The 25,052-nt window shown below is 36.4% G+C and overlaps 2 protein-coding genes and 1 pseudogene across 2 annotated transcripts; 2 read left to right on the forward strand and 1 right to left on the reverse strand.

Annotated features, from left to right (window-relative positions):
- Positions 1 to 5,414: 5,414 nt before the first annotated feature.
- Positions 5,415 to 6,344, forward strand: LOC101088936 (olfactory receptor 11H6-like). The gene has a single exon (XM_045060658.1). It carries the CDS (start codon positions 5,415 to 5,417, stop codon positions 6,342 to 6,344), a length of 930 nt encoding a protein of 309 aa, XP_044916593.1.
- Positions 6,345 to 11,144: 4,800 nt separating this feature from the next.
- Positions 11,145 to 11,323, reverse strand: LOC111559002 (annotated as a pseudogene).
- An 8,690-nt stretch (positions 11,324 to 20,013) lies between these two features.
- LOC101089195 (olfactory receptor 11G2-like) lies at positions 20,014 to 20,961 on the forward strand. The gene has a single exon (XM_006932684.4). The coding sequence runs from the start codon at positions 20,026 to 20,028 to the stop codon at positions 20,959 to 20,961; it is 936 nt and encodes a 311-aa protein (XP_006932746.2). The 5' UTR covers positions 20,014 to 20,025.
- The last annotated feature ends 4,091 nt before the right edge of the window (positions 20,962 to 25,052 follow it).

Below are 25,052 nucleotides of genomic sequence, written 5' to 3' on the forward strand. Positions count from 1 at the left end.
TATATAAAAATTTATATATAATATAGTTATAATATATGATAAATAATAGAATTTATGATATATATTATATAATAAAATAATATACATTTATATATACATTTATATCTAATATAATAGATATATATATTTATAATATGTGTTACATATATGATAGAATATTATTCACACATAAAAAAAAGAAATATCTTGCAAAGGACATTTGCAAAAACATGCTTGAATGTTGAAGGAATTATGCCAAGAGAAATAAGCCAGACAGAAAATGACAAATACGGTATGTTCTCACTTACATGTGAAATCTAAAAAGACTGAACTCATAGAAATAGAAAACAGATTGGTGGTTACCAGAGGTAAGGGGTGGAAGGTGGAGGAAATGGGTGAAGGTGGTCAAAATGTACAAGATTTCAAGTTATAAGATAAATAAGTCCTGGGGGTATAAATTACAGCATGGTGACAATAGTTAACAATATATTAGAATTGCATATTTAAAAAGTTACTGAGAGAGTCAATCTTAAAAGTTCCCAAAACAAGAAAAAAATTTTTGTAGCTATGTGAAGTCATGGATGTAAATTAAACTTAACAGTAATCATTTTCCTATATATACATATATCAAATCCTCATGTTTTACAACTTAAATTTATACATTGTTATATGTTAATTATATTTCAATAAAACTGGAAAAAATAAAATAAGGGAATATTTCACAAGTATCTTTCCTTACCAGGAGGGAGAACTTCACTATGTATGGAAGTATATACATTGTATGTGTGCATGTGTGTGTGTATATTTTTACATATTTTTAACAGATCAAGAGTGCTCCTCAACTCCCTTTAGTTAAATTCTATAATTTAGTACTTCAGCTCAAGTATTTGGCATGGAACCATCCACCTGATGAAAGAGATAAATTCTTTCTTCCAAATCATAATTTTGGCAGACCTTAGTGTCAAGAAAATTCTCTTTGTACATTCAAGCACTAAAAGCTTTCAATGAATAAGTCACTCAAAACCCTAGCTAGTGTGTGTCCTAGGGTATCAATTTTCAGGACTAAAAAAGTGCTGTTACCACATAAGAAACAAAAACATTTCTACCTTACAGAAACAATGCTGAGAAAATGAGGAAACTTCAAGTCATAACTCCTCATAAAACTCTTTGCTCATTGATGCTGTACACCCAATAATAAATTATTAACAAGAATGCAGTCTCATTAAAGATGGCTCTAAACCAATAACAGAGGAAAAACATTATTAAATATCATATCTAACTGCACACATACCCATGTGCGAATGCACACATAGACATAAAAGTAATAACACAAAATGGTCCAAAAGTTTGAGTCACCACTCTCAGCAACAACTCACTTGAAAGGAGAAAGAAAATTTCAACAATCATGTCAACTTTTAGGGACATCCGCTAAAACAGTCTAAAACAACCTAAAGGACTAAATGAGGGGTTATCTTCTAGAACTTTGGCATTCACCGTATACCCCATGTTTCCTGCTTCTGGGACTTGTTCACTATGAAATGGAATTTATTTATCAGGGTCATACTAGAAGCACAGAGTGAATCTGGGAGAGAAAACCTGTTAGCAAAAAAAAAAAAAAAAAAAAAAAAGGAATAACCCCTTTCAAGCCATTGAGCAGGTCAACAGGAATGAAAATGAGAAATCTGATGACATGACTCTGATACTGACAGATAAGAGAATCTAAAACTTGCAGCAGACTCAAAAAATGAATAAAATGTAAAGTAATAAGACAATAAATAATCTCATGTTGCAGCTAAGCTGGGGTTGCTGTAGTGACTGCACCACCATAAGAGTAATCTGTCTATTGAACAAAATAAACAATGACTCTAAGAATAGCATGAGAGTTTCTGATCACCACTGGAGAAACTGGATCCCAAAGGCCAATCACTGGACTCCTTAGGGAAGAGAACATTAGGGATATAACTGACAGTTTTCTCTCATAAATTCTCACTTTTGGAATTCCCAGGAGACTATATCCCTTAGAAGGAATCAGATACAGATTTCAGAGAAACATAAATAAGTCTCTGTTGTGTAGCATATATGCCAATTTTTCTCCAAACCAGTATCATGTGCCCAGCAATGTAAACACCTTCTCTGGGCTGCTGGATGCCAAGGATGCCATGCCCTCCATTGTGCCTGCCTCCTGCTGCAGTGCAAACAGAAGATTCCAAGTCAGACCTGCCGGTTCTATGAGGAGGTAGGTTTGGAAGAGATACAAGTTTAGGAGAGTTCTTAGGTGTGTCTTCTAGCTCTGCCTTCTTTTATGTGGTTGTGGAAACAATAGCACCTCAAGTTACATGAAGAATGTAAGGACATTCATCTTTGCAACTAAGAGGGCTGGGAATCAAGGAAGTGAGAGAGATGAGCATGAGGAAGTATGGAAAGTCCATCCTTAGTAACCAGGAGGTATATCCAGTCAGAACCAGCTCTTTGGGGGAAACAGCATGTTAGGGAAGTGACATCTGGAAATGACTGGCAAAGTGGCGATGAGGAGCAGGGCAGAAAAAACTTCAGCTCTCTCTTATTTTAGCCGTGTTCGGCTCTGCCACAGAGCAGATGATCAGCCATTTCGAGGAGGGAAAACATGACTGAACACGCCCACTTGGTGGGTTCATTCCCACATGGCTTACAAAGTCATTGCAATCCTCATAGACATTAATCACCAAATATTGCCTCCTTTTACACCTCTTTCCTCATGGATTCTTTGACTTCTGGGTTACACTGAATTCCTGCTACAGAGGAATTACTCAATGCTTGATATTGCCAAACATGATCCAGTCACAGACCAAAGAGGAGCCTTACAGTGAAGTGTGATGTGGAAAATTCTGACTTTCCCTGATCCCTTGTGTCACTAATTACAATCATCAAGATCACCCTTAAAGTTATGACATTATGCAATCTAGAAAGTAATGCATTTTATAACTGATACATTAATAAATATTCTTAGCTAGAATACTTTTATTAGAAGCATCTGGGTCTGTATTATGCATTTACATTTTTTTTAATAAATATCGTCACTCAGTTGTGTCACTTGGGTCATTTAGGTCCAAATTATGACTGTCCCTCACTAATGGAGGGGATCCTAACATAAATTAATAAATTAAAAGCAAACTAACAACAGAATTGTAGGCAATTTCACAGCTTTGTTTTGCTTTTCTCACCACAGAAATCACACAGCATCTAAGTCTAACTCAGAGAAGGAAGTTTTCACAATGATTCTCCCTTAACTTCCCTAAATATCTAGAACTGGGTGGGGGCAACAGAGGAGTGAGGAAGTAGGAGGGGAATCCTTGTCTAGAGGGACAGTTTATGGCTCCCACACCACTGTTCCTGGTTTCCAGAGGCCTTTGCTTGGGAGTATCTGACATTTGTGAGCCTCTGTATCTATCCATAACCCAGAAGAATAGAGGCCTTACTAAGTATCATGACACTTCAGGCAAAACCCTCAAAAATCCTTAATATGCCAATACATTGCTTACTTTTTCTGTATTTTTCTAGTTTTTAAATTTTTTTAAATGTTTATTTATTTTTTAATACAGAGAGAGAGAGAGACAGAGACAGAGAGAGACAGAGAGAGACAGAGCCTGAGTGGGGGAGGGGCAGAGAGAGAGGGAGACACAGAATGTGAAGCAGGCTCCAGGCTCCGAGCTGTCAGCACAGAGTCTGTCATGGGGCTTGAACTCACGTACTGTGAGATCATGACCTGAACCAAAGTTGGACGCTCAACTGACCGAGACAACCAGACACCCCTATATTTTTCTAGTTTTAACCTAGGCTGAGATTTTACACATTCTTTTTTTTGTTTTAAGTTTTTGTTTAAATTGTAATTAGTTAACATGTAGTGTAATATTAGTTTCAGAAGTAGAATTTACTGACTCATCATTTACATGTAACATCCAAGTGTCCTCCTTAATACCCATCACACATTTAGCCCATCCGCTGCCCACTTCCCCTCCAGCAATCCTGTTTGTTTCTAGAGTTTTCTTTTATTTAATTTAATGTAATTATTATCTTTTATTTAAATTAATATGCAGTGCAATATTAGTTTTAGGGTTAGAAATCAGTGAATCATCACTTACATACAACACCCAGTGCTCATCACAAGTGCCCTCCTAGGTACCCATCACCCATCAGTCCATCTCCCACCCATCTCCCTCCATCAACCCATAGTTTGTTCTCTGTCATTAAGAGTCTCTTGTGGTTTGTTTCCCTCTCTACTCTTTTTACTCCCCCTCCCATATGTTCAACTGTTTTGTTGCTTAAATGCCACATGAGTGAAATCGTATGGCATTTGCCTTTCTCTGATTGACTTATTTTGCTTAGTATAATACATTCTAGTTCCATCCACGTCATTGTAAATGGCAAGATTTCATTCTTTTTGATGACTGAGTAATATTCATATATATATATATATATATATATATATATATATATATATATATATATATCACATCTTCTTTATCCATTCATTAGGCAATGGACATTTGGGCTCTCTCCATAGTTTGGTATTGTTGCTAATGCTACTATAAACATTGGGGGGCATGTACCCCTTTGAATCTGTATTTTTGTATTTTGGGAGTAGACACCTAATAGTACAATTGCTGAATCATAATGTTGTTCTATTTTTAGTTTCCTGAGGAACCTCCATACTATTCTCCAGAGTGGCCACACCAGTTTGCATGCCCACCAACAGTGCAAGAGGGTTCTCCTGTCTGAAACTTCACCAACACCTGTTGTTTCTTGTTACACAAGTGTTTTAATTCAGTAGGTAAAATATGGAACCAAATCGGAAGCCATCATTTAGATATCTGGACTTTCAAAATTTTATTGAGCTAACAAACAATGATGAACCCTGAAGAATGGATAGTCGTTTGACATTTTTTGTGTCAGTTATTAGACCACCTTAGGATGTCAACACTTACAGTTCCAACACTGATTCAGAATAACAATGAAATGTATAAATATTTCTGCACCTTGTTACCTTTCTCCCTCTTCTGATGCCTAACTTTTTTATCTCTGATTCCAAAGATTTAAGTAATTGAAATTCTGTGTCCAATATTAAAGGTCTATATATCTTAATGTATAGATACAAATACATGATTTTCATACTTACCTACTTTTGTTAGTACTGTCATTAACATTCTTCAAGCTGCTTATCACATAAGATCTTTTCTTTTACCATGAGAAAATTCTGAAAGAGAAATGACACAATACAAAGATTCAAAGTCTGATCATACCAGCACTCTGAAAGGTTCAGTCTTTAGCAGTATAGTTATATTATTTATTTAATGGAATTACAAAATCTGGAGTTTGGGATCTCTACAAAGGAAATATTCCTGAGGATTAAGGTCATCTTTGTCATTGACACTTCTTCCTCTCTACCCCTTTAGGAAGCCATGAATATGTCAGGAGTCAGCACAGTGACCGAATTCATACTACTGAGTTTTCCATGCTCCAGAGAGATTCAGGTCCTCCTTTTCATGTTGTTCTTTGTGTCCTACATCCTGACACTGATGGGGAACGGGGCCATTGTCTGTGCAGTGAAGCTGGATCACAGGCTTCACACCCCCATGTACATTCTGCTGTCCAACTTCTCATTCCTGGAGATCTGTTACATCAACACCACTGTTCCCAATATGTTAAAGAACTTCCTATCTGAGACCAAAACCATCTCTTTCACTGCTTGCTTCTTCCAGTTCTATTTCTTCTTCTCCACGGGCATTACTGAGACTTTCTTACTGCCCCTCATGGCTTTTGATCGGTACTTGGCCATCTGTCGGCCTCTCCATTATCCTAACATCATGAGTAGCCACTTCTGCATAAACCTGGTGGCCCTCTGCTGGGTCACAGCCTTCCTCTGCTTTCCAGTCCCTATCTATTTTATCACACAACTCCCCTTTTGTGGTCCCAATATCATTGACCACTTTGTCTGTGACCCTGGTCCTCTTCTGGCTCTGTCCTGCATCCCTGCCCCTGGAATTGAGCTTTCCTGTTCTATATTGAGCTCTCTTATTATCTTCATCAGCTTCTTCTTCATCCTTGCATCCTACACCCTGGTTCTCAGAGCAGTGTTGCGTGTCCCTTCAGCAGCTGGCCGATGTAAGGCCTTCTCCACCTGTGGCTCCCACCTGACTGTGGTGTCTCTCTTCTATGGATCCATCATGGTCATGTACATCAGCCCAACCTCTGAAAATGCAGCTGGGATACAGAAGATTGTAACCTTGTTTTACTCATCAGTGACCCCACTTATAAATCCACTGATCTACAGTCTCCGGAACAATGACGTGAAGGCTGCCTTGAGAAAAATTCATATGCACAAAAATTAGTCAAAGAGAATGAGAACTCATGAGTAGGTCAAAATCAGAATTAATTCTTTTTCTCCACTTCCATTCCCACTTAAGAAGTAGGTCTTTATCAGCGTCGCTCCTTATCAGGGAAATACAAATCAAAACCACACTCAGGTATCACCTCACGCCAGCCACTCTGACTGAACAAATCAGGAGACTATAGATGCTGGAGAGGATGTGGAGAAACGGGAACCCTCTTGCACTGTTGGTGGGAATGCAAATTGGTGCAGCCGCTCTGGAAAGCAGTGTGGAGGTTCCTCAGAAAATTAAAAATAGACCTACCCTATGACCCAGCAATAGCACTGCTAGGAATTTATCCAAGGGATACAGGAGTACTGATGCATAGGGCCACTTGTACCCCAATGTTCATAGCAGCACTCTCAACAATAGCCAAATTATGGAAAGAGCCTAAATGTCCATCAACTGATGAATGGATAAAGAAATTGTGGTTTATATACACAATGGAATATTACGTGGCAATGAGAAAAAATGAAATATGGCCTTTTGTAGCAACGTGGATGGAACTGGAGAGTATGATGCTAAGTGAAATAAGCCATACAGAGAAAGACAGATACCATATGTTTTCACTCTTATGTGAATCCTGAGAAACTTAACAGGAACCCATGGGGGAGGGGAAGGAAAAAAAAAAAAAGAGGTTAGAGTGGGAGAGAGCCAAAGCATAAGAGACTGTTAAAAACTGAGAACAAACTGAGGGTTGATGGGGGGTGGGAGGGAAGAGAGGGTGGGTGATGGGTATTGAGGAGGGCACCTTTTGGGATGAGCACTGGGTGTTGTATGGAAACCAATTTGTCAATAAATTTCATATATATACAAAATAAAAAAATAAAAAAATAAAAAAAATAAAAAAATATATTTTACACTTGGTCTTAGCCAAAAGGCCAAGAAGCGATAAATAAATATTTTTTAAAAAGAAAAAAAAAAAAGAAGTAGGTCTTTATTCATTTGCAGACTCAAGCACAGACTCAAATTCATCTATATCTGTCTAGTTACATAATGGACAATAGTATGCTCAATTAAATCATACCTTGCACTCAAATCAGGATTTCATACATTGTTAATTAGACTTAAATGACCTGAATTTCTGGACTTTAGATTCTTCTTTTATTCTTTCCTCCAATAATTGCTTGCCCATTTTAGTCCCTGGACTCCTCCCTTTTGTGACTTCTATTAAGTGCATCCATTCTTGCACTTGGTTTTGCTTGTTTAAACATCTCTGCTCTAGTCCTTAGAAGACTATTCACACCCTTTTAGCTAACTAAATTCAAGGGAAATTAGTACCAACCAAATCATAATTGAGTCAAAATTTTTATTTAATTGACATCCAAACGACTAATAATAATTAAAAGCACTGTCTCCTTAACTTGTCTGCTTCATAATTATTTAGGGAGCTTTTTAAAAGAACAGATTCCCAGTACTTTCTCCATATCTAAATCAGAATCTTGAATTGGACTCCTGGAAATCCTTATTTTAATGTTACTCAGGTGGTTCTGGTACACCTAGACCAGCACAATCCACAAACTGATCTGATAGTGCCACTACTTTAAATAAATATGTGATATAGAGAAATACAAACCCCACATTAGCTGAGAAAAGTGAAAGGAGTTACAGTGAACACTATAGGTGAGTCAAACATTCATGAAAGTAGCAGAAGTTTATTTTCCTGCATTGATTTTGAAATCCTCCATTTATAAATTAAGGACTAGATTACATTCTTCTTACCTGTGCAAAATTATTAAAACACCTGGAAACAGGTTTACATTTTTAAAGAAGACCATAATATAGTGGCATTACAGTTTGGGTTAGTTTTGTGTGAAGGAAGGGGTGAATTGACACAGAGCCCTAAAGAGGTAAAAGCAGAGAGCAAAAACCAGGGATTCATGATTCCCAGAGACTGAGATATAAAGAGATGCAGAGAAATTTGACAACCACTCCTTGTTATTTGGCCCAACTATTTGGTCAAAAATAAAGTGCTCAGTTTACTTGGTGCATTTCACTAATTCATTCCATAAACATTTATTTACTCTGTGATGTGCCCTGAATTACATCAGTGTGGAAGATAAATTCCCTGCCTTTGTGAAATTTACATTCTAGTGAGGGAGATGGATAATAATCAGCTAAACCCATAAATCTATAATTCCAGTTAGTCAATTCCAAAAGAAAGGAGAAAAGAAAATTTGTAACTATGTGTGATGACAGATGTTAACTAAATTTATTGTAGTGGTAACTTTATAATTACACAGGTACTGAAACATTACATTGCATCCCTGAAACTAACATAATGTTATATATATCAACTATATCGCAATAAAAGATGAATATATGAATATAGAAAAGTTTTGGGTAGGATAGTGGGTAATTTAGATGACATGGCTCGAGAGTGCCTTTGTTAGGAGGTGATATTTCAAAGTCATAAAATATGCTATGCAAAGTTCTAGGAGAACCAAATCCCATGTAAGTATAGGTTAAAGTTTGTGGTTTTCAAAGAATATTAAATAATTTATTTGGCTACCCAAAATGAAAATGGTATAGGAGGCTAGAGAGATAGGCAGGATCAGATCATCTAGAACCTTCTAAAACCCAATAAATAGTGTTTTATCTGAACTCCTGGGAAAGCCTGCTTAATACCATAAAGGAAGGCTTAATAAAAATTCCATCTTAACAAAATCCTTTCCACTTCAGAAGCTCTTCTTATCTTGGAACTATTTATTTAGTTACATGTTTATTTATATGTGCCTTTATTATACTATATTCCACCTTGTTACATTAAGGATCTGGTGTACTGAAAGAAAAGTGCAATGAAAGAAAAAATAAGCGAAATATCAACTTAGAAAAAAATAGAATGACAATTTTTGGATAAGATTTTATGTTTGTATTAAAGCAAGCCACTAAATATGTTATGAACTCCCTTTAAAACAAAGTGAAGAATGGGGAAACATTATTTGCTGTATGATTTTTATTAACTATGAGAAGAAAACACGTGGGTTCAGGGAAAGCTAAATTAATGGCTCTTAATGCTGTAACAATTTCTTTCATGGGGATTCATACTAAGAAAACTAAGAAATACAGTGAAATTGACCCTCCAAAGTATCTGATATAGATGATGATAGATAGACAGACACAGATATACATAGATATAATCTGGTTCTATATAGCTGCTTCTCAGTAAGATTCAAAGGCATTAAATAGAAGAAAAGCAATTCTTCCCAGATCTAAGAATTTTGATACAAATATTAGCTTTCTGATGTTCTGCCTTACTCCAGAAGTCCGGCCCAGAATACACTAAGAATAAAATTTAGAGCTAACTGCATGTTCACCCAAGTCAAAGATTAATAACCCCTTATTTGGATACCAAAGTTCTCTTCTATAATGTATAAGTTGACTTAGGAGGAGTATTCATAAGAATGGAAGGAACTGTTACTATCACAATATATGCCTTACGAAGTTTATTAAATTCTTTCTGCACTGGAAGTAATTCACCTGTACAGAGCTGTCACACCTGCCATCCAAAGAAAAGTGAGGAGTTGAAGGAAAGGGTGACTGAGAACTGAAAAAGAAACGGGAAGTTTGGGAAAGAGTTAGTCCTGGCATGACTGAAATGCAGGGGAGGGGTTTATTCATGGGAACTAGTACAAGAATTCAGTAAACTATATTATTCAAAAAAAAACTTTTAAGTAAATGTTTTAATTATCTTGAAATAAGATACTTGTATTCTGAAGACATGTTTTTTTCTTTGATTTTATTCTCTTTTTTTTACTCAGAAATTTTCCTCTTAAATGTATAAAATAATATGCTGGGGGTGCCTGGGTGGCGCAGTCGGTTAAGCGTCCGACTTCAGACAGGTCACGATCTCGCGGTCCGTGAGTTCGAGCCCCGCATCGGGCTCTGGGCTGATGGCTCAGAGCCTGGAGCCTGTTTCTGATTCTGTGTCTCCCTCTCTCTCTGCCCCTCCCCCGTTCATGCTCTGTCTCTCTCTGTCCCAAAAATAAATAAACGTTGAAAAAAAAATTTAAAAAAGAAGAAAAGAAAAGAAAAAAACTTCATTTAAAAAAATAAATAAATAAAATAATATGCTGGCTGAAATAAGGAGAGAGGGAATTTTATTTCTATAACTTGATCTTAATACGATAGTGAGTGGAATTTGTAGGACACTAGAGAGCAGATTTTGAGGTGGGTGGCAATGAGAGCAAAATGCCTTCAGGATCCTGGCAGCAGAAAGAGAGAAATTGAAACAGTATATGGATATTCAGCAGCCATGAGGACCAATTACTTCCCACTTGCGGTTTTCTCTTACACAGTTTGATGGGAACAAGTCACCCTCTAGAGCAGAGAGTAGCCTCTACCAGTGAACAGAAATCTGTGAGATGGAGAGTCACCTTGGCAAACAACTAACTTCAGATCACATGCCATAGGCTACTAAAGGCTGCACTGAGGAAGCTTATAGATTCATTCCCTGTGTTTTTCTAAGGAAATACTCATATTCCATTTGCATCACTAGTGTATGCTGCCATGAAAACACCAGATGCGGAGAAACAGTTTTTATTTTGTCAGGCCCTTTGTAGGGCTTAATTATTGATGATGTTTACATGATAATTCCTTAAAAAAGGAAACATTAGTATAGCAAACTCTCAACTAACAAATGGAATGTAAGTTAAGGGCAAAACTTTTCTCAACCAGGTTGCTTGAAATTTGGCATTAGTTTTCCCATTTAAACCCTGTTAGATGATGTAAATGCCCAAGTTGGCACATAAGAATCTAAGTTATACGTAATATACCTGCACATATTAAAATACATTCTAACCAACATCCCTTCTTGATAAAAGTTCTTAGCGAACTGCGATCCATCAAAAACATCTTTGATCTATGAAAAGCTTTCAATTAGCAATAATCACGCTTCAGATAAGCCTCATTGGCTACGATACTGCCACTGTGGCAAAGTTTGAAACATTTTTGATCGGTAAAGAACATTTCAAAAACTTACATCTGGCATGAATACTTGATGGTGAAAGTGAATGCTTTCCCTCTAAAATCAGAAACGAAACAAGAATTCTGCTCTTACATTGGATATTCTTTCTTGCTTTGTCAAAAATGAGTTAACCATAGAGTTGTGGGTCCGTTTCTGGGTTTTATATTCTGTTCCATTCATCTGTCTGTTTTTGTGCAGGTACCATATTGCCTTGATGACTACAGCTTTGTAATATAGGTTGAAATCCAGAATCATGATGCCTCAAATTTTGTTTTTCTTTTTCAGGATTGCTTTGGCTATTCGGCGGCTTTTGTGGTTCCATACAAATTTTAACACTGATCTAGCGCTGTGAAGAATGCTAATGGTATTTTGATAGGGATTGCATTAAATGTATAGATTACTTTGGGTAATAAAGACATTTTAACAATGTTTATTCTTCCAATCCATGAGCATGAAATGTTTTTCCATTTCTTTGTGTTTCTTCAATTTTTTTCATAAGTTTTCAGGGTACAGATGTTTTACCTCTTTAGCTGGATTTACTCCTAGGTAACTTAATGTTTTTGGTGCAACTGTAAATGGAATTGATTCCTTGGTTTTTCTGCTGCTTTGTTATTGGTGTATAGAAATGCAACAGATTTTCACAAGTTGATTTTGTATCCTGCAACTTTGCTGAATTTATGTATTAGTTCCAGCAATTTTGGGGTGGACTCTTTTGAGTTTTCTACACAGAGGATCATATCGTCTGCAAATAGCAAATGTGTGACTTCTTCCTTACCACTTTGTATTCCCTTTATTTCTTTTCGTTGTCTGCTAAGGCTGAGACTTCCAATACTATATTGAACAGTAATGGTGAGAGTGGGCATCCTTGTCTTGTTCCTGACTTTTGGGGAAACGCTCTCACTTTTTCCCCATTGAGGATGATATTAACTATGGGTCTTTTGTATATGGCATTTATGATGCCAAGGTATATTCCATCTATTATTTTATTGATGGTTTTTATCAAGAATGGATGTTGTATCTTGTCAATACTTCTGCATCTATTGACAGGGTCATGTGGTTCTTATCTTTTCTTTTATTAATGTGGTGTATCACATTGATTGATTTGTGAATATTGAACCAGCCCTACTGCCCAGGAATAAATCCCACTTGATCATGGTGAATATTCTTTTAATGTAGTATTGAATTTGATTTGCTAGTATCTTGCTGAGAATTTTTGCATCCATGTTTATCAGGGATATTGGCCTGTAATTCTCCTTTTTAGTGGGGTCCTTGACTTTGGAATCAAAGTAATGCTGGCACATAGGATGGGTTTGGAAGCTTTCCTTCCATTTCTATTTTTAGAACAGTTTGAAAAGAATAGGTATTAACTCTTCTTACTAGACATGTTGCCAAATGCAAGGGAAATAAGAGCAAATATGAACTACAGGGACTTCATCAAGATAAAAAACTTCTGAGGGTGACTTGGTGGCTCAGTCAGTCAAGCATCAACTCCAGCTCAGGTCAGGATCTTATAGTTTGTGGGTTAGAGTCCCATATCAGGCTCTGTGCTGACAGCTCATGGCCTGGACCCTGCTTTGGATTCTGTGTCTCCTTCTCTCTCTGCCCTTCTCAACTCAGGTTCTGTCTCTGTCTCTCAAAAATAAGTAAACTTTTAAAAAATTAAAAAAAAAAAAGACTTCTGCCCAGCAAGGGAAACCAACAACAAAACTAAAAGGCAACCTACAGAATGGGAGAAGATACTGCAAACAACATACCTGATAAAGGGTTAGTATCAAAACTTTATAAAGAACTTATCAAACTCAATATCCAAAAAAACAATCCAGTTAAGAAATAGGCAGAAGATATGAATAACCACTTTTCCAAAGAAGATACCCAGATGGCTAACAGACAAAAAGATGCTCAACATCACTCATCATTAGGGAAATACACATCAAAACAACAAGACAGCACTTCACACCTGTCAGAATGGCTAAAATTAACACAATAAACAATAGGTGTTGGCAAAGATGCAGAGAAAGGGGAACCCTCTTGCACTGCTGGTGGGGATACAAACTGGTGTGGACATTCTGTAGAACAGTATGGAGGTTCCTCAAAAAAAACTAAAAATAGAGCTACCCTATGATCCACTGACTGATGAATGGATAAAGAAGAAGTGTTATGTATATATGCAATGGAATATTATACAGCCATCAAAATAATGAAATCTTGCCATTTGCAATGATACAGCTGGAGCTAGACTGTATTATGCTAAGTGAAATAAGTCAGAGAAAGACAATATCATAAGATTTCACTCATATGTGGAATTTAAGAAACAAAACGGATGAACATATGGGAAGGGGGGAAGAGAAGAAAGGGAAACAAACCACAAGAGACTCTTAACAATGGAGAACAAACTGAAGGCAGATGGAGGAAGGTGGGTAGGAGATGGGCTAGATGGGTGATGGGTATTAAGGACGGCACTTGTGATAAGCACTGCGTGTTTTATGTAAGTGATGAATCACTGAATTCTCCTAAAACCAATATTTCACTGTATGTTAACTAAAATACTAAAAAGGTTTAAAAATCTGTTGAAGGACTTGCAATCAGAATATGTAAAGAACATTCAAAAGTCAATAATAAGAAAACAAATGACCCAGAGCACCTGGGTGGCTCAGTCAGTTAAGCATCTGACTTCAACTCAGGTCATGATCTCCCAGTTCGTGGGTTCAAGCCCCACCTCTGGCTCTGCACTGACATTTCAGAGCCTGGAGCCTGTGTCAGCTTCTGTTTCTTCCTCTCTCTCTCTGCCCTTCCCCCACTTAGAGTCTCTGTCTCTCAAAAATAAATAAACATTAAAGAAAAAAAACTTTAAAAGTGGCTCCTGGGTGGCTCAGTTGGTTAAGTGTTGGATTTTGGCTCAGGTCATAATCTCACAGTTTGTGGATTTGAGCCCCGCCTCAGGCTCAGTGCTGCAGCTCATAGCCTGGAACCTGCTTCAGATGCTGTGTCTCCCTCTCTCTCTGCCCCTTCCCCTGTTCAAGCTCTGTCTCTCTCTCTCCAAAAAAATAAACATTAAAAAAACAATTTTTAAAAAAAGAAAAAAAATGACCCAATAAAAATATTGATAAAATATTTGAGCAGAAATTGAACAGCACATATACAAATGACAAATAAGCGAATGAAAATATATTTAAACATCACTAGTCATAAGGGAATTACAAGTTAAAAACACAATAAGTTACTACTGTATACATACCAGAATGACTAAAATTAAAAAGACCAACCATGGGATGCCTGGGTGGCTCAGTCAGTTAAGCGTCCCACTTCGGCTCAGGTCATGATCTCGCGGTCCGTGAGTTCGAGCCCCGTGTCGGGCTCTGTGCTGACAGCTCAGAGCCTGGAGCCTGTTTCAGATTCTGTGTCTCCCTCTCTCTCTGACCCTCCCCCGTTCATGCTCTGTCTCTCTCTGTCTCAAAAATAAATAAACGTTAAAAAAAAAAAAAGACCAACCATACCAGTGTTGGTGATGATATAAATGCACTGGAACTCTCATACACTGCTAGTGTGAATGTAAAATGGTACAGGAACTTTGGAAAACACGTTGGCAACTTCTTAAAAAGTTAAGCATATATCTACCACTTGATAAAGCCATTTCACCCATAGCTATTTACCTAATAGGAAAAAGCATAAGACATACAAAGTCTTATACACAAATGTTCCTAGCAGGTTTACTTCTAATAACATAGTTTATTTCTAATAACTAGAAACAACCCACACCCATCAAAAGGTGAATGGATTAATAAATTCTTACACATCTTTACATACATATTACATATACATACATATTACATATTACTCAGCAATAAAAAGAATGATCTATTGACAGATGCAACAACATGGATGAATCTCAAAATAATTGTGCTGAGTAAAAGGAAGTAGACCAAAAAAAAAAAAAAAGGAGCATGGTATTATTCCATTTATATAATGCTGTAGGAAATGCAAACATCTACAGTGAGAGAAATATCAGTGGCTACCTGGGGAATGAATTCAGAGTGGGGTAAGAGGCAGGAATTGAACAGGGGCACACTTAGAGAAGTTAGGGATAGACTTATTGGTTGATTAATTAATAAAACAACCAGTCGATTGATTTGTTAAAATGTCATTCTACTTGTGAGAGGTTTAAAACAGGGAAAAAATATTATTATATGAAAAAAAAAGTTAAGGTAGGTCCCAAGGGAAGTGAATAACAAGCAGAAAAATATCTCTTGACACTGTTTTCCTTTTAGAAGCAGTAAATGGATCCTCGAGGATTTAAAAAAAAAAAACAAAAACCAAAAAACAGGGACTACTTCCTGACAGGCTCTGCTTATAAACCCTCCACCCTTCCACAAACAAAATCAAGGATCCTTATCACAATCACTTCCACCTCTTTTCTCCTAATTACTGTCATCTCTCTAAGAAAATAAAACAGAAAATTTGAGAAGCTTCAGTTTGGAACTCCCTTTGCTGATCCAGGTAATAAGCTTATGAAGTATGGAGAAGAGCAAAAGTCATAATCTCCTAGCTTTTACCTGCAGCTCTCTTCAAATTTGCTATAGCCATACACATACAACCAATATTTCTTAAGCTTTTACTGGTCAGGCAATGGTCAAGGTACTTCCACAGGCATTTATCTCATTCAATAAACTTTACAGCAGCCCTTTAAAGAGGGCATTTTTATGCCTACTTTAAGGTAACTGCGTATTAATTTCCTATGACTAATAAAAAAAAGCTCTTGACTCTAAATCCAATATTTTTCTGTTATGCACACCGGCCTGCCAGCCTAATTGGGAAAATTACCCTTACTTTTAAGTATTTTCTAGAAACAGATTACCAATGTTACTGATGTGACACCCCCCTCACTGAAACTATACAAACCAGCTAAAGGAGGAAATTGAGTTGTCATGAGACATTTCTAACCTGGCTATGGAGAGAGGGCCAACACATGAACATACCAAGATCAGGAAATGTCTTCCTCCAACTGTGTATGGCATGACCTGGCTCACTCATGTGGTCTATCTCAACCTTTCCTAGGTTGACTAATTAAACAAGTAAACCAAAACAGGATGATTGTTGCTAATTAACTCAGTCGACTAACTCAGCATGGAGTCATAAACACAGTGATATTCACAGCCCCCTCTGCAGTGGGAATCAGTCTTTTTTTTTTTACCCTGACAGCTCCAGCTAAGATTTGTGGCAGGTAAGCATCATAGTTTCTTCTGTACAAATGAGCTAAGTGATGAAAGATGAGTAGCAATACAGTCCTGTTAAATATATTAGATTGAGCATAAAATGATAATGGCCATTCTTATTTTCTAGAATCCCTCCTAGCTTTCTAGAACAGCTTTGTGAGACTTCCTGACACAGAACTGTTCTGAGAAGAAATGGTTTTACTCAAAAGTCTAACATGATTGATTTTTCCATTTTTAAGGAGTAATATGCTGCTGCTTGGAAAACTGAGGGTAGAGGAACAAAAGTAGAAGCAAGGACTTGTGTTAGGTTGCTGCTGCAGAAGTCCAAGGAAGAAAGGATGTCATTTGAAATTAGGAGAAAACAGTGAAGACAAAGAGAAGTGCATGATGTGAGTCATAGTTTAGAAACAGAAGCATCTTGCTGATGCATTGGATGTGAGGTGCAAAAGAAAGGAAGGGATGTAAAATTAGACTAAACCAGGAAAAGTAAGTCCTTTAACATTAAGCCATTCAAACTGCTGAAAATATTTTGAGGCGATGGGCAATGTGATTATTGCAAAACATAACCTTTTAGAAACATCTTACAAAACACTTTGGTTAAAAATGCCCCAAACACAATTAGTAATGAATTATTTTGACCTACTGAAAATTTTATTGAATTTAAAGTCCATAAGTGAATTTCACACGTTAAGTAAATTTTATTTTGAGCCACTTCTTCCATTCATTAGCAGTTAACGTATTGTCATGGATCCAACATTTGTTAACAGCCCCATTCGAAGAACAGGGCATTTGGAAAAATGGTTGCTTCAGAAAAGACCACATTGTGAATATGTTCATCCTGAATGAGAACAGTGTAAGGTAATGCAAATGTATGTTAGATATTTTATGTCTGATTTAAGTTTGCCTTCAAAAAATGGAATATTTGGTATCTGAAACTTAATCTCAGTCCCTAGCCACATGTTCTTAAAATCAGAAAGGAAAGGGCATTTAGAAAGTGTAAGTTTATGATACAAGAACCAGAACCTGTTCCTCCCACAGCTGAGGCTCTAAAAGCCTTACTGTAATATAAGTTAAGATATAAAATAGCAGGACCTTGGGAAATTTTATTGACCAGATGAGTCCCCCATGTCATGAAAATCATATGAAATCCAGACCTAGATCTGTCTCTGAAAGGGAAGCTTTGGTACACAGATTATAAATTCTAAATTATTACTCATTTTGCTGGTCCCCTATCACAAATCCTCTTAAATCAACACAAAAATACACTATCATCAATAGACCACTGTCAGATTCCTTGGATAACTATGCAACTCTCAAAAATAACTTGATTGTTTAATTGATACTATAATCCAGATAATGGAAATGGATATTTTTCATGTTCCTTAGGCATGCCCTATTTACAGAGGCTATAATAACTAAGACCCAGGATTGAGGACAGGATTATTTAACAACGGTTTTGTTGTTGTTGTTATTGTTGTTGTTTTAACTCAGAAAAGCATAAAGCCATTATGCAAACGTATAACCTTCTAAACTCATTCTGCCTTGAGGCACTCCTAAGCAGAGACTAGAAGGAAGCTTTCTCTTCTTTTCAAGTGTCCTGCTCCATGTACCTTAACTTTGGATCAATAGTATCAGGTTCCACAGTTCATAGAGCTGGAATAGAAACCAGTGGATTTTGTAGTCATATTCCCAGCCCAGACAATCAAAGACCTATTTCCACAAAGCCAAATTAATGTTCATCCTATCCCTCAACTGTACCTACCCTAGATGGCTGGAGAACTATATTAACAGAAGTGAGCTAAAGCTATTTGCTATAATTTGAATCTTTTATTCCTGAAATTGGTAGATTGCATTGCCAAATAGAATCAGTGAGTTCATTAACTACCTTAAAACAGAAAAGTGATTCCATTACTCCTAAGGGTCTGCTGCTCCAAGGCCACACAATTTGAATTAGCTTTGTCCACAAATAGCTCTGTGGGTGTGATCTCTCTCTGGAAACCGGAAAAAAAAGTGTGTTATTCAATCATTTTTATGAATATTCATTAAGAGCTGTCTAAGTGCAAAGCATTATGCTAATTCCCAGTCACTTCTGGTAAACTAACTTACACAAACTGATTTTGAGCCTATGAAAAAGTTCTATTTGAAACTTTCTGCTCAGTAAGATGCTTCTGAGTGAGCCACTTCAAAGAATTCTCTCTTGGAAGAGGCATACAGGAAAAGTGGGAGGTTCAGTAAAGAAATGTCTTATTTAAATTAAAAGACTGATCATAAGACTCAATGTTCATGTAAGATGGTAACAGACTTCCCAGAAGTGGCTGTGAATTACATCATGCATTACAATGTTCTCCTAAACCAAGTTTGAGGATAGTTTTTTTTTCTTTTTTTCTTTTTTCCTTTTTTCTTTTCTATTTTTTTTATTTTTTTTTATTTATTTATTTTTTCTTAATCACTTCTGGACTATTCTCTCCTGAAAGCAGAGCTGTTCTGATGTAACCACCTACTCTGGAAAAAATTACTGCCAAGAGGAGAACTACCCAGTCTAATATCACCAGAAGAAAACAAAAAAGAGAAAGCAGTTAAAATGCACTCTATACATCATTCCCCAGGCTCTGGTAAATATAGACCTTAGTATTAGAAAATGGTGTTGACAATCAGAGCTCTCATGTACTGTCAATGTAAGCGTAAAATAGTCCAATAATGATGGAACACTGTTGAGTTTAATCTAATAAAATTGAAGATGCACATATTCTATTATCCAGCGTACAGAAATGCATGCATGTGTGAACCAAGAAAAATGAACTTTATATTCATAGTAGCATTATTCCTGATAGCTAATAATTAATCTATGTTACGGTTTATTCATGGAATGTAATAGTATAGAGAAGGAAAAATGGAAAAACATGCAACAACATGAATTTCACAAACTTACTGTTGAACAAAAGAAGCCATCCAAATGTATACTTTCCTTTATGTAAAGTAGAAAAACAAGAAAAACCAAATATTTTTGCTTAGGAATGCATACTTTTTTATTAAAATAAAAACAAAGAAGCGATTACCTTAAGGAAAAGAGAATGTTACAATCGAGGAATAGAGAGGCAGAGGATAGTGATTGTGATGGAGCATGAGAGAGGATTCTAGGATGCAAGTGATAGTCTATTTCTTGACCTTGGTGGTAGTTACTATGGAGGTTTATGTATAATGACTTATTAAGCTATAAGTTTATGTATTAAGCATGTTTCCATATATTTCACAATAAAGAAACATTTCTGTCTATCCACTCATATTCACTGGCTGCTTGTGTTTTTCAGTCCAATGACTAAGCCAGAACAATATTTCAGGATTAGACAAAAATACTAACCACTGACATATAAATGTTTATTGCGTTCCACAGAGTGGTTTCAATACATATGTGGGTCCCCATATACACATTCAATAATTTGATGGTCTTTTCACAGCTCCCAGATACATGAATATCTCCAACACCCCCAACACCTCCAGCACCATCACTGGCTTCATCCTCCTGGGCTTCCCTTGCTCCAGGGAGGAGCAGATCCTCCTCTTTGTGCTCTTCTCTGTTATCTACCTCCTGACCCTCATGGGCAACGGGTCCATCATCTGTGCTGTGCGCTGGGATCAGAGACTCCACACCCCCATGTACATCTTGCTCGCCAACTTCTCCTTCCTAGAGATCTGGTATGTCACCTCCACTGTCCCCAACATGTTAGCCAACTTCCTCTCTGACACCAAGGTCATCTCCTTCTCTGGGTGCTTTCTCCAGTTCTACTTTTTCTTCTCCTTGGGTTCTACAGAATGCTTTTTCTTGGCCATTATGGCATTTGATCGGTACCTTGCCATCTGCTGGCCTCTACACTATCCAACCATTATGACTGGACGTCTCTGCACCAATCTTGTGATCAGCTGCTGGGTATTTGGTTTCCTCTGGTTCTTGATTCCCATCATAATCATCTCGCAAATGTCCTTCTGTGGATCCAGGATTATTGACCACTTCCTGTGTGATCCTGGTCCCCTGTTGGCCCTCACCTGTACTAGAGCCCCTGCAATAGAGTTAACTAGCTCCACCTTAAGTTCTCTGCTCTTATTTATTCCCTTTTTCTTTATCGTGGTGTCCTATGCTCTTGTTCTGAGAGCTGTGTTGAGGGTCCCTTCAGCAGCTGGACGAAGAAAAGCTTTCTCCACCTGTGGGTCCCATCTGGCAGTGGTTTCACTGTTCTATGGCTCAGTGATGGTCATGTATGTGAGCCCAACATCTGAGCGTGAAGCTGGGATGCAGAAGATGGTGACTTTGTTTTATTCTGTAATTACTCCACTCATCAACCCTATAATATATAGTCTGAGGAACAAAGATATGAAACATGCTATGAAAACATTGTTGAGAACATAAAAGTAAGAGCCTTGGTTTAAAACATTTGGGGGCAGAATCTGTTTTTAATTTCTTAGCGAAAAAGAAGACTACCTTACATCACTCAGAAAATTGTTTATATTGTTTTTGAACCTTATACACCATACAGCTTCTTTCCTAGAATTTATGGGGCTATAAGGGATCTCAAAGATGAACTCATCTCCCTAATTTTAGAAATGACAGAGTCATAGATTGAAAAAACTTAGAATTTGTTGCAGAAATAGAATTAAAAATATCTCCTGCCAAGACAGAAAACCTATCCACAAAAGTAGAAGAGAAAGAAACAGTTTTATTATTGAATAAGCATTAAAACAAGAGAATATGTGAATCACAGGCAATCTTATAAGAGATGGCAAAGACATAAAGAAATCTCATTCCTTTATGTAGCCAAGCAAATACAAACCATTTACATACATGTTCTCAAGATAAATAGGAACTAGTTCTCAAAAAGATTTGACAGCACACTTTGTCATACATAATTCATCATAGATTCACCTGATAATTGGATGGCCATCTTTGTTTGCTAATTGGCTTCATACAAAGGAAAAATACACACATCTTTATTACTTGACATAGTTTTGCAACTTAGCAGATAGGCCACCAAAGCTAGGCTTCTAAGCTACCATGAAAAATGGGAGATAGGGGCAGTATCCACATTGATGATTATATTTCAGGAGACTTCTTAGGTCCCTGACAAAGACACTTCTGTCATAAAGTTGGCAAGAGGCTCACTTAGATTTAATTTTTACATACATTTCAAAGACAGAAAAAAAAATTAATTACAAGTTTTCTAAAGTAAAAGCTCAAAAAAAAAGGTGGGGGAGAGGGAGAGTGTCTTCACTAGTTTTCAACAAGGATAATTCAGCCTCCAATTTATTTTTTAATTTTATTTATTTATTTTTTTAATTTGCATGCAACTTAGTTAGCATATAGTGTAATAATGATTTCAAGAATATATTCCAGTGATTTATTCCCTATGTATAACACCCAGTGTTCATTCCAACAAGTGTCTTACTTAATGCCCTTTACCCATTTAGCCCATCCCCCCCACCCACAACCTCTCCAGCAACCCTCAGTTTGTTCTCTATATTTAAGAGTCTCTTATGTTTTGTCCCCCTTCTTGTTTTTATATTCTTTTTGCTTCCTTTCCCTTATGTTCCCTTCCCTTCCCTGTTTTGTATCTTAAATTCCACATATGAGTAAAGCCATATGATATTTGTCTTTCTCTAATTTTGCTTAGCATAATACCCTCTAGATCTATCCACAGAGTTGCATATGGCAAGATTCCATTCATTTTGATGGCCAAGTAATATTCTATTGTATATATACCACATCTTCTTTATCCATCCATCTGTCAATGGACATTTGGGCTCTTTCTATACTTTGGCTATTGTTGATAGCACTGCTATAAACATTGGGGTGTATGTGCTCCTTCGAAACAGCACATCTGTATCCCTTGGATAAATACCTAGTAGTGCAATTGCTAGGTCATAGAGTAGTTCTATTTTTAATTTTTTCAGGAACCTCCATACTGTTTTCCAGAGTGGCTGCATCAATTTACATTTCTATCAGCAGTGCAAAAGAGATTCTCTTTCTCCACATCCTCACCAACATCTGTCATTGCCTGAGTTGTTCATTTTAGTCATTCTGACAGGCGTGAGGTGCTATCTTACTGTGGTTTTAATTTGTATTTCCCTGATGATGAGTGATATTGAGCATTTTTTCATGTATCAGTTGGCCATCTGGATGTCTTCTTTGGAGAAAAGTCTATTCATGTCTCTTGCCCAATTCTTCACTGGATTATTCATTTTTTGGGTGTTGAGTTTGATAAGTTCTCTATAGATTTTGTATTCTAACCTTTATGATATGTCATTTGCAAATATCTTCTCCCATTCTGTCAGTTCCCTTTTAGTTTTGCTGATTGTTTCCTTCACTGTGTGCAGACGCTTTTTTTTCTTGAAGAGGTCCCAACAGTTCAGTTTTGCTTTTGTTGCCCTTGCCTCTGGAGATGTGTTGGGTAAGAAGTTGCTGCGGCCAGGGTCAAAGAGGTTTTTGCCTGCTTTCTCTGATGGCTTCCTGACTTACATTTAGGTCTTTTATTCATTTTGAGTTTATTTTTGTGTCTGGTGTAAAAAAGTGGTCCAGGTTCATTTTACTGCACGTCGCTGTCCAGTTTTCCCAGAACCATTTGCTGAAGAGACTGTCTTTATTCCATTGGATATTCTTCCCTGCTTTGTCAAAGATTAGTTGGCCATACATTTGGGGATCCGTGTATGGGTTCTCTATTCTGTTCCATTGATCTGAGTGTCTGTTTTTGTGCCAATACCATACTGTCTTGATGATTACGGCTTTGTAATACAGCTTGAAGTCCAGGATTGTGATGTCTCCAGCTTCGGTTTTCTTTTTCCGGATTGCTTTGGCTATTTGGGGTCTTTTCTGGTTCCATACAAATTTTAGGTTTCTTCTAGCTCTGCGAATAATGCTGGTGTTATTTTGATAGGGATGTCATTGAATATGTAGACTGCTTTGGGTAGTATCAACATTTTAACAATATTTGTTCTAATCCATGAGCATACAATAGTTTTCTATTTTTTGTTTCATTTTCAATTTCTTTCATAAGCTCTCTATAGTTTTCAGTGAAAAAATTTTTCACTTCTGTTTAGGTTTATTCCGAGGTATTTTATGGTTTTTGATGCAATTGTAAATGAGATTGATTCCTTGCTTTCACTTTCTGTTATTTCATTATTGGTGTATAGGAATGCAGCTGATTTCTGTGCATTGATTTTATATCCTGCAACTTTGCTGAATTCATGGATCAGTTCTAGCAGTTTTTTTTGGTGAATATTTTGGGTTTTCCATATAGATTATCAGATCATCTGTGAAGAGAGAAACTTTGACTTCCTCGTTGCTAATTTGGATACTTTTATTCCTTTGTGTTGTCTGATTGTTGAGGCTAGGATTTCCAATACTATGTTGAATAACAGTCAGCCCCTAAATATTTATTTGTATTTGACCTTACAAATTACACAAGAATACAATCCTAGGCCAAAACCTAAAGTTTTCTATTACCCTTTTAACAACAACAAATTGTCCTTACTCTTCCAGTTCAGCTTATATTTCTAACTTTCAGAATATCTGTCATAGTAACATGAATTACAGACAAAAGATTACTATCTTAATATATATAAATATCTTCTAGCCTCAGCACAATAGAAAAGGTGCCAAATGTATAAAAAAAAGAATACAGCAAAATATTTTCAAATATCTAAAAAGACATTCTATTTTATTCAGAATTAGAGAAATACAAAAGTTGATGAAGATCAAACATGATGTTGGGAAAAGCAGCAATCTATTCCTTTGCTAGTAGAGCAAAATTGGTACAATACTTATGGAGGACATTTTGATAAAAATTATCAAAATTTAAAAAGCATTCATTTGACTCAGAAATTCTGTTCCTAGATATTAACCTGAATAGTATATCCACATATAAAAAAATGGTTTATCTACAAGAATACTGACTACTGTTTCCAATAGAAAAATATTGGAACGATCTAAATTCCTATCAGTTAAGGACATTGAATTACTATACATCCACAGAATGAACTATACTATATAACTGTTAAAAATTAAGATCTGTACACATCTTTTGATCTAAAGCTACCCTGAAAGTATATCATTAAATGAAAAACAAAGTGAAAAAGATCGCTGTCTTGGGCTATCTCTCACGTGAAGAAAAATTTTATGAGCATGTATATATTTATGTTCAGAAATACATTATGTGCTTCTTGAAGAAGAAAGAAGAAACTAAGACAGAGGTTGTTTTTGAGAAAGTTAATTGGGTGTTTGGGGGTAGGGAAAGAAGGAGATATTTTCACTGTATATGCCTATATATTTTTAAAATTTCTTTCTATTTGCATATACTAGATTTAAACATAGATTAAAACATTTAACATTAATGTTAACACTGAAAAATAAATCTTACAACTATTCCAGTATAAAATTAGAACCAGGGAAACTTTTTTTTCATAATTCTTTGATTCTTTGGGAAATTAGGAAAAGGACTGATTATTGAT

This window comes from Felis catus, chromosome B3 (assembly GCF_018350175.1).
Source record: "Felis catus isolate Fca126 chromosome B3, F.catus_Fca126_mat1.0, whole genome shotgun sequence".
Lineage (NCBI taxonomy): Eukaryota > Metazoa > Chordata > Mammalia > Carnivora > Felidae > Felis > Felis catus.